Source organism: Ruditapes philippinarum, unplaced genomic scaffold, assembly GCF_026571515.1.
Source record: "Ruditapes philippinarum isolate M1 unplaced genomic scaffold, ASM2657151v2 ctg12537_1_1_1_1, whole genome shotgun sequence".
Lineage (NCBI taxonomy): Eukaryota > Metazoa > Mollusca > Bivalvia > Venerida > Veneridae > Ruditapes > Ruditapes philippinarum.
Genome location: NW_026865786.1, coordinates 61,155 through 72,578, shown reverse-complemented (window position 1 = coordinate 72,578; position 11,424 = coordinate 61,155). Strand labels below are relative to the sequence as shown.

Below are 11,424 nucleotides of genomic sequence, written 5' to 3'. Positions count from 1 at the left end.
TTATTTTTAGCCAGATACACGAGTAAAATGCAGATACTTGTTTAATTAATAAACTAAATTTAGCAGGTTTACGTGGTCTAATCATTTGAGATAAATGGTTGATACTTAAGATATGACGTGTATTTAGAATATAATGCTTAATCTAATTCTTTTTCTACATTTGACCGATGTTGTAAACTTGTTATTGTTTCAAAATAATTGTTAAATGTGCATGGTATAATTATAAAATTATATCCTTTTGTTGCAAACTTTTAGAGGTATACAATTTACACGCTCATTGATGCAAGTTTTGCGATATTATGTTTGTTTACGTTTATAGCAGTAAACCGAAAACGATTCTCTGTAAATTTTTTCCTTGTAAAACAATATTTAAACTTAGAACAGTTAATACTTTCGCTCTTGTTTGTTAAAAGATATCTCAAACTAGATCTAAATAAATTGTAGTAATGGCAGAGCGAGCTGATAAATGTTAAAGATGTTAGTCATGATTTAGCAGTGTTTCCCAGAGTTTCCAAAATGATATACAATTAGAAAACATTCTCATCTTATAAATTACTTTATCCGACGTTTTTAACAATAAAACAGGTTATTACAATTCACTATTCCGTTTCAGATCAAGGTGATCTTTATTGACAGTCATTTATCAACAATTTAAAAGCCTCTGCAGGTTTAAAATGTCACTAAGCAAAAGTAAGAAAGAATGGGTGAAATACATGATGGTTATATGGGCATTCTTTGAATGTTTGTTTTTTGCTGGTACACTCTATGGCTGGAGCTCTCTAGTCTTTGTTTTCAAAGATGAAGGAATATATTCAAATCTGTGTGATACTTCATTGAATAACATGACGTCATCAGACTTTGGCTTGGATTCCAACACGACAAGAAACGCAATGATATATAATTATGGTGATAATATGTTAGACAATATAACTGTCATAGATGCTACCAATGCAGCAGATATTAATAACCTCACAGTGTTTTATAAAACAAATATTAGTGGAGAAATGTCTTACACTGTAAAGAATGAAAGAGTTCAATGTAAAGAACAGGATAGCATGTTATCACTGTGTTTTACCATATCATCATCAATATTCTGTATTAGTTGTGTTGTTATGGGTCAAGTCAATTATAAACTAGGAACTAGAATAACACGATACATTGCCTTGTAAGTAAGTTCTTATTAACTTTTTTAAAATAAAATGGAATTTTCTTGAAGCTTGTTTCAAATCTTGATTATATAACGAACGGTAATAACACTTTTTTAAAGAAGCATTATAAAAATTATGTCAGGTAGAGGATTTCTAAATAATTTATACACTTTTACTATATGCCTATTGATGTAGGTAACAAAAACAAACATTTCATATTTATCCATATTAGATTGTTATTATATCTACATATCTCTTCCTTTTACTTCAGTGTAATATTTGTTGCTGGGGCACTTTGTTTGGCGTTTGTCTCTAAAGGTAAATGTAAATTACTTATATATATATGGTTATAGTAAAAAATAAAACAAAGACAAAAACAAAAACAAAAAAACATAAAAAAAAAAATAAATAAAAAGAAAACTAAAAAAACTGTTACAACAAAAAACAAAAACAAACTATTACAACAAATTGTCTTCAATGCTGTTAAAGTGTATTATAGGCGCAGTCATTTGAACTATTCACGAACTATAGAATGTTTTATTTGTTAGAATGATTATCTGTTCTGCTATACTAAACAACATTCGTGTTTTATTTTAGCCGTGCCGTGGTTAATGTTCCCCGGGCTGTCAATGATAGGCATTGGAGGTTTACCATTGTTTGTTACCAATAATCAGGTATCTATATTTTGCCGCATAACCGTGAACACAACATCGTGTCCTTTGTAATGGTTCTGCAAATGAATGCAGCACATGTTTTCTTTTAAAACATTATGCATTTATCACACAATAGTTATTTGTTATTTAGAAATCATTCTTTACGTCGGATCTTCAAACAGAACTCTTCGATACCATTTTTTTTAGAAAAATATGTTTTGAACGTCTATTGTTTGTTTGCAATTACATCTATATGTTTAGTGCATTAATTCTTGATATTTATACATTTCTATATTAATCTACAGGTTGCTAACTTATTTACAACCGGAAGTTCATCAGTTGTTGGGTTATTTTGTGGTGGCTACGACATGTCAGCTGCCGTGTACCTGGTCATTAAAGTATGTTTACTTTTTATGCATTTATTAAATTGTTCGAAAAATTCTTCTATTGAAACGTACTCTACAGGATCTTTTCTTGTTAATTGTCTGTATCATTGTAATATCATTATAGAAATTAAAAGAAAAGTGGGACATAAAAGATGAACAGATTCGAGAAGTATCAATTAGGTACTTGAAGTTATTTAACCATTTTTCCCTCAAACATTTATAAGGAAAGCTGTAAAACAATTTATTGTATATTCATTTTTCATGGTTTTAGCTTGCTCATCAAAGTGGATTTTCTCGAAGAAACATATTTTTCGTCATACTTGGTGTGCACTGTCTAACCCTTGTAAGCACACAGAAATATCTGCCTAAAGATTTCATATATCAACAACCACCTGTAACAGTAAGAGAGCATACAGTTGAAAATCCTGATTCAAACACGAAAGAAAAACTATTGATCCAAGAAAACCCACGATTGAGTAAGTAAATGTTACACTGTATGATTTACTTTATCACAAACGTATTAATCAATTCAGATAAATCCGAAATTAAGTCTACACGTTTACTAAATTTTAAAGAAAGCATGTAAGCAACACAATATAAATGCTAAATTATTTCGATTGCACTGATGATTTAACTTTTTTCTTTGATTGACCTTACGATTGGAATCATTTCAGCTTCAATATTATTTTTAATTGTCTTAAAAATGTAATGATATATTTATGTATATATTGAAATTTAATTGACATTTAATGAATAGTGAAATCAGTAATTACAATATGGTAACAGGAGTTCGTTGCTTTGTTTCAGATAGACGAAGGGTTTCTATAGCAGATATTCAACCATTAAACAGTTACCTGCGCCAACCGTTGTTTATAACTCATAATATTTGGTTATGTCTTTTACAGCTTCGGTTTTATTATTTCATAGGCAACCTTAATACATTCTTGAACAGGACACTTAACAATGATGTTAGTAAAGGTATTCATTTTGCATCCATTTCGTTGAAATAGTGCAAGTTATATAATTTACTTACCATACGCCGCTTATCATGAAATGGCACTAACTACAGTGTCACATTGATGGTTTCATGATAATCGCCGTATGAAAACATCTGCGGATGTTTCAAAATTCAAAATGTTACCATTTCATGATAAATGTTGAATACTGCTTAAGCCGGTGCTAGGGAGCATGGGCGGTAACTTGCACTTATCATTACCGTCCATGAACAGGCTCAATCAAACCGAGCCTGCAACATCGTGCGTTCTTATGCGATTCTTTATTTCTCTCTATTTTAAATAAATGCACAGTATGCCTCAGAAATGAATACATTTTACTTCTTAAGAATGGACAAACATGAATTGTTTAATGTTTAAATGATTTAGAGCATATTAGATGCAATGCCTCGATAAATGTAAAATAATGTGTCATAAAAGTAGCAAAATGTAAACAAAGTACAAGTAGTATTTTGACTTCCATATAAAAACTTTACAAGACAGTATCTGAAAAAAATGGTTCAGGTAATTAGCCAATAAATAACTTTCGGGAACCATCAAAGTATACCAAAAAATAAAAAGCGTTTTGAGAAATTAAAAAAAAGCCATTCAGAGGCATAATGGGCCTTTAAAAATGGAACTTGGATTTTTTAATATACATTGGACATTAAACTATGCGTAGCATATAATTATCGGCAATTTACAGTCAATCTTTAAAACTAATAAGTTCATGTGCTTGAGTACACATATATAGTTGTCAATGTCATTTTTGTACATTTAATTTGTTTCAGTGAGCTATTTTACCGATGTTTGCTTCTACACAATGATGGGAGGTCTTTTTACTTCTTTTCTTGTCGGAATTGTCTATGATGGACAGAAAGCAATATTTAAAAGTAAAAAAAAGCTTATTTTACAATTACTAAACAAATTACTACTGTTTTTTTTATATTTTATCAACGTCTAGCGTACATATTCGTCGACTTTGAAATAACAGTTGATTAAACACACCATTGTTATATATTGATTTATAAAAAGATATGTACATAAATTTAATAGGTAACTTATTTGGGATTCGTCATTAAAGATTGTTAGATGTCTATTTTCGGTCGTATATATCTGCATTAAGACTGTTCAAAAACATTTTAAAGTGATGTTGTAGAAGTAAGTTTTGTCTTCCATTTCTGCACCTGCTAACATTAATACAGTTGATCTGTATGTTCATCAACTTATGTACTAAATATAATTGTTTTTATGCAAACGTTATTTTTTCAGAGGGTAGTACAAAGTTGTACCGATGTTTAATGCCAGCACTATTACCACTATCTCTGGCAAGTGTTTTTGCTACTGTGCTGTCAGTGCTGGTGCTCAAACCGACAGATATCATTCTGTACATCATCTTTATCACCATGACACTTTACAGATCATTCTTATATAGTATGGCGGCAGCATTTATAAATGCATTGTAAGTATCTCATAAACATGTAATAATATATAATTAATGCTCTTTTTATAAGTGTTATTTATGCATATAAGACTTATTCATCAAATCAGTTCTAGTCAAAATGATGTGTGGCACGCGTATCTTTTGTTTGAAATGTTTTTAAGTTCTTTTGCGAACTAAAAGTATATCTAGCATATTTACTACAACTTTGCAGTAAATTCACAAATTTGACGCATATTCTATGTATGAATAGAGTGATTCACATTGCAAACTAGTTCATGCGAACGAATTCTTTGTATTTCATAAAAGTAGCATGTATATTCACTGTTTTTTTTTCGTGTCAAAGGAAGAATCAGTTTCACACACCATACCATTTAATGTATTCGTATAAACGATTCATTAACTACAAAAGCTGTAAAAGTAGTTATATTGTATGTCGAATGCAAACGCTGTTACTACATTATCATACAATCTATCATTCAGAAATTCATTTGATCTTGCACCATATGTTTTTATCTTTTATAATTTTGTCTGATTGTTTCATATTCTAAACAGTGAGCTTTGATGACTCATTTAACAAATCAATGTTGACACATAAATATGTGTTTATATATTAATTTTTGCTCATTCAAATTGTACACAATAATACATGCAAACTAGTTTTTCCCCCAAGAAAGTACATGTATTACTTTAATACACTTTTTATGTTAATTTATTCATTATTTATAATTATATTTGTACAAACTGTAGTTTTCATCTGTATATGTTTAGCTATACAATAATCATGCTATAACGTTCAATATTTATATTTTATATAGATTTCCGAGTCAATATTTTGCCGTATTGTATGGAATAACGATGATTGCTGCGGGCGTGTTTAGTTTGTTCCAGTATGCATTGTTCAGCTGGGCGGAGGCCTATTTTAAAGCACCATTTCATGTGAGTTAACCAGATACACCATTAAGTATTAAGCTCAGCAATATTTGGATGACTGGCACAATTGATAGATACCCACTATGACCTTTTTTTTATTTATTTGAATAACAATACATGTATATCTAACATGGTTTTTTTTGGTAAAAAGAGGAGGTTGTGGTGAATGCTATTGTATCCACTAAACTGATATTTAAAATTAGAGAAGTCAGGGATTTATGCATTGTTTTTAAGTTAGACGAATACCGATTGATATTTATACATTTATGCAGTATAACATTTATAAGGCAGACGTTCACTGCTTATTAAAAGTGTATGATTTTTATGTTAACATTAGTGCACATTGTCAGTTAAGATTTACAGAATAATTGATATATTTTCAGGTTGACATTTTTCTTTTATGCGTAAGTGTTTTAACTATTGGACATCCCGTATTTATGTGGTTTTGTGGATGGAGGGAAGAAAAACAAGCCATGACAGAGTTGTAGTAACGACAACCGCTAACTAATATTAAATATTGTTACTTCTTTGATAATGCTTTACACGAAAAATAAAGTATATGCGAACTAGAACTGTCTTGTTTATTATTAAAATTTGCTTTATTTTTAACCCTTGTTCCAGATCCAAATTACACACCTGTAGAATTGTTAAATTTCTAAATAAAATGTAGATGTAATTATTAAAACGTTCAAGAGATATGTCAACTTATTACGGAAATCTGCATAAAAAACTCCCCTTTTGAAATATAGAAACGTGATAAAGAAAAGGGAACAGTCCTTTGGTTGTGGGGAAAAAAGTAGCTTTATCATGAAATGTTACATTGTCCTACATGCAATTATGCTTATTTTCTATCACTATATATCTCTATATATATTATTATTTCATATATTTATATTTTGCTCATATGATGTATAAGTTAGTTTTCATAGACAACAAATATTACTTTTTAATGCCGGCATTATAACCCTTCAAAGTATATGAGATATGTTATAGCACTCACACACGAGCAGTGCATGTTACTATTTTTGTATTTCCTGATCGCAGATCAGGAAATACAATGCTGACATTCAATATCTGGCACAGGGCTTCAATATACAAGTAGTTCTCAAAACAGGTTAAAACTAGCGATGTAAAAGAAAGAAATATTTTCATTTTTTTACAAGTATCCAACAAATTACAACGGATTCAAAGTTTAAAAGTAGGGTTGGCTTATAGAATTGTCAATTAATGCACAATCACAAATAACGCGATTTATATCATTTTAATCAATCAAAATGCTATTTTAGCGATGTCGATTAAGGCCCTGTCACACCAGACTGCGCTTTCACTGCGTTTGCACGGCGTTGTAAAATTTAACAAAGCGCCGCGAGATCGCAATAAAAAATGTTATATTTTTGTTGACATAAAGACTTCATGGAGTCTTCACGGCGTCCCCACGGCGATCATGGCGATGTTACGGAGCTTTCACGGCGTTCCAATTGACGATTGTCTTCGTTCGGATCGCGCTTCCACGACGTTCTTTGCGCTTTCACTGCGCATTTACGGCGCTCATACTGCGTTCTCGCGGCATTCACACTGCCCTGAAATCGTAAAGCTCTGTAAAAGCGCCGTGCACACGCAGTATAAGCGCGGTAAAGACGCCGCAAAAACTCCGTACAAGCGCCGTGGATAACCACCGCGTTCATACGGTGTTCCTTTTGCGCTTTCATGGCGCTCCTGTTGCGTTGTAGGATATGCTACGGAGTTGCTACGGCGTCCTATCTGCGATCCCACTGCGCTCATTTTAGAACGCCGAGTGACGGCGTTTGTTTTGAACATGCTCAAAATGCGCGCCGTCGGTCGGCGTTCTATGCGATGCCACTACGATGCTACGGCGATGCTGCGGCGATGTTTGCGATCTTACTGCGCTCGCCTCGGCGTTCTGAAGTTTCACTGGACGCCGTGAGAACGCCGTCCTAGTGTGACAGGGGTTTTACCGAATACTTCAGAGCGTATTACACAATTAAATCCGACTGTCGAGTAGTGGAAGTAATAGAAAGAGCACCGAAACACGAGGCTCTCTGATTTGTACGAAGGGGCGTAGCCCCCGAGTATTAATCAGATTGACGAGTGTTTTGGTGTTCTTTCTCTTTTGTATCATAGTCAAACATAAAAACACGTTCCTTGTTTCTCAATATGAAACCCAAGAAAAAAAACCAATAAACGAGCATCTGAATATCATAATTATTTCTGTCGCGTTTCGTTTCTTTGCCGTCACAATAAGTAAACCCCAGCAAAAATGAACCAATCAATGGGCGTGCTCAGGAGTGCGGGTAACTAATACCTGCACTCCAGTTAACGCACTGTGCATGTATATGTATACGATTTAACTCTGACGCATTTTCAACAGAAAGGTCCCCAAACTATGATACAATATATACATGTCGGACTGTTTTTGCGAGAAGATTTTCGCTAAATTATTTACATCAGTGTTAAACAACAGGTTTATCGTGAATAAAATATCTCGAAATTAATAAGGAAATGGAAATTCTAAATTTAGAATTATTTGATTTTATTCAGGCTTTCTTCGTATAACTTCTCGGCAGGGATAACGCGCTCGTTTAGTGTGTGAGAGGTCTGGGGTTCAAATCCCAGTCAAGACATTTTTTTTTGAAGTGTCTTTTTTTAAGGAAGTAGCCACGATATGCAAGGATACATTGTGGCTGTCATAAAACATGAACAATGAACATAAATGATTTTTGATGCAACTCTAGTCATGCAAAATTCCGTATGTGTGAAGCTCAAACTGTTATAGTAACAAGAGCCATGTAAACATGGCCATCCCCGCAATTGAAAGAATGTATATGTAGTAGAGCATAATAATTTAATTTTAAGAGGTCCTTTGGTAATGAAAACTGATGGCTGAAGTAATTACAGAATTAAAACCTATGTGAATACTGATGGCTGAAAATATCAAAGAGCAATAACTGAAAAATAATGCAGGGTAGGTTATCATTCTTGTGCACTGCTCTCCTCCTCAATGAGATCTATCCACCTATGAAGTTTCAGGTACATACCTCAAATACTTTTTGAGATAAGCTCCGGACAAAATAGTATGAAAAAAAACAAAGGGCAATAACTCGAAAATAATACAACGAAAAGTTATCATTCTTGCGCTCAGCATTCCTCCTCAATAAGATCTATCCACCTATGACGTTTCATGTTGACATCTCAAACACTTTTTGAGTTATGCTCCACTCAGGTGAAAAATTAAGTATGAAAAATAACAAAGGGCAATAACTCAAAAATTATGACAGGTAGAGTTTTATTCTTGTGCACTGCACACCTACTGAGTAAGATATATCCACCTATGAAGTTTTATGTTGATATCTCAAAGTCTTTTGAGTTATGCTCTGGACAAAAAAAATAGTGCAGGGTAGAGTTATCATTTTTTCTTCACTGCTCTCCTCCTCAATGAGATCTATCCACATATGAAGTTTTATGTTGATACCTCAAATTCTTTTGAGATTAGCTCCGGACAAAATAGTATGAAAAAAAAAACAAAGGGCAATCACTCAAAAATTATATAGGGTATATTTATCATTCTTGCGCACAGTATTCCTCCTCAATAAGATCTATCCACTTTTGACATTTCATGTTGACAACTCAAACACTGTTTTAGTTATGCTCCACTCAGGTGAAAAATTAAGTATGAAAAATAACAAATGGCAATAACTCAAATATTATGGAATGTGGATTTATCATTCTTATGCACTGCACACCTTCTGAGTAAGATCTATCCACCTATGAAGTCTCAAAGGCATTTTGAGTTATGATCCGGACAAAAATTAATTTTGAAAAATAACAAAGGGCAATAACTTAAAAATTATGCAGGGTAAAATTATAATTCTTGTGTACTGCACTTCTCTTTAATGAGATCTATTCACCTATGAAGTTTCAAGTAGATACCTCAAATACTTTTTGAGATAAGCTCCGGGCAAAATAGTATGAAAAAGAACAAAGGACAATAACTCAAAAATGATATAATGAAAAGTAATCATTTTTGCGCACAGCATTCCTCCTCAATAAATCTATCCACCTATGATGTTTCATGTTGACATCTCAAAGATTCTTTGAGTTATGCTCCATTCAGGTGAAAAATTCAGTATGAAAAATAACAAAGGGCAATAACTAAAAATTATGAAAGGTAGAGTTATCATTCTTATGCACTGCACACTCTATCCACCTATGAAGTTTCATGTTGATATTTTAAAGGCTTTTTGAGTAATGCTCTGGGCAAAAATTAATTTTGAAAATAACAAAGGGCAATAACTAAAAAATTATGCAGGGTAGAGTTATCATTGTTGTGCACTGCACTCCTCCTCAATGAGATCTTTCCACCTATAAAGTCTCAAGTTGATACCTCAAATGCTTTTTGAGATATGCTCCGGACAAAAATATCGGACGGAAGGATTGACGAATACTATTTCTATATCCCCCGCTGCCTTTCGGCGGGGGATAAAAAATCTAAACAAAGTCGCTGCATCTCGGTGCTCTGCAAGATGAATTATAGTATTTAGAATAAACTTATACAGGAAAATACAGACAGATATACGGTACGATTTAGATTGCGAAGATTAGAAAATTCCACAGAGCTTGCAGCCCTTTGATTTTAATTAACCGTACCGTACAATGGTGCGCCGCGTTGATAAAACTTTTTGGCCGGGTTGCACTGGTGCAAATCCGGGTTATAATATGGTGAATGTCGGGCCGCGGGCGGGCGGGGAAAATATTTTCGTAACAGTTTTGTCAGCAACTTCTTATCACAGCCTCTTCATATTTGGCATACAGCATAGACACATGGTCCCATACCTCGGGATTTGATTTCAGGTCTGTCGCTCATCAACTTCCTGTTTATCCACTAAGTGAAATTAGTTGAATTTTTCGACATTAATGGTCAATGGTAGGAAATTTTCGTAACAGTTTTTTCAGCAACTACTTATCACAGCCTCTTGATATTTGGCATACAGCATTGACATATGTTCCCATACCGTGGGATTCGATTTTAGGTGTGTAGCTCATCCACTTCCTGTTAACCCACTTAAATAAATTTTCGACATTAATGGGTCAATGGTAATTTTTTTCGTAACATCACAGCCTCATGATATTTGGTGTACAAATGCAACCCGGCCTTTTCTGTCTTTGACCCATTTTTTCATTGTCAAGTCTATGAATTCTTTAAATATTCCAAAATATTCATTATAATAATTATGACTGACCAACTGTTGACATTGGAAAATGTTCAGGATAAATCAACAATCTGCTTTAAATTTACTAAGACTGTCCCATTCTTGAACGTCCGAATAAATAATTATTACATAAATTTTACCTTGGGCCTTGTGATTTATTACTAGTATATAGAAAGATAGATACTCGAGGCCGACCTGTGATATACGTATATGTATATATGGTATACATAAGATAAAAAATTGGCCTGTGTGTTTGATGTCATAAGGCCAAAACAAAATGATCTTGAGGTTCACTAACATACAGTCTACATACAGACCATCGACACATACGTTTGAAACACCCAATCGATTTAGGTCGCGATGATTTCGGCCGACCCAACCAGAAACGTTCGTATACTTCTCCACTTGAAAGTGATGAACACAAGAGACAAAATACGGATACTTACGACGTCGATTGTGAAAATTGCCAATAAAACTTATTGCCGACGTCCAGTGCTGACGAACAAGACGAATCACAGAGTAGACCAGTGACCCCTATGCGGGGCCTCAGACAGTAGACAATTTAATGACCCATATTACTAGACAAGACAATTTGTAAATGTACCGTATGAATACTGTTATATGTTACTAAAAAACTTTCACT

General features: G+C 33.3%; 1 protein-coding gene across 1 annotated transcript; it reads left to right on the top strand.

Moving 5' to 3' along the window:
- Positions 1–613: 613 nt before the first annotated feature.
- Positions 614–6,125, top strand: LOC132730322 (equilibrative nucleobase transporter 1-like; the record flags this gene model as incomplete). The annotated part of the gene is given in 10 exon segments (XM_060716209.1): positions 614–1,165; positions 1,420–1,466; positions 1,746–1,822; positions 2,107–2,199; positions 2,459–2,663; positions 2,995–3,165; positions 3,971–4,072; positions 4,452–4,641; positions 5,439–5,559; positions 5,937–6,125. Coding segments are annotated over 10 exon segments (1,602 nt in total). The 3' UTR covers positions 6,042–6,125.
- Between the last annotated feature and the right edge of the window lie 5,299 nt (positions 6,126–11,424).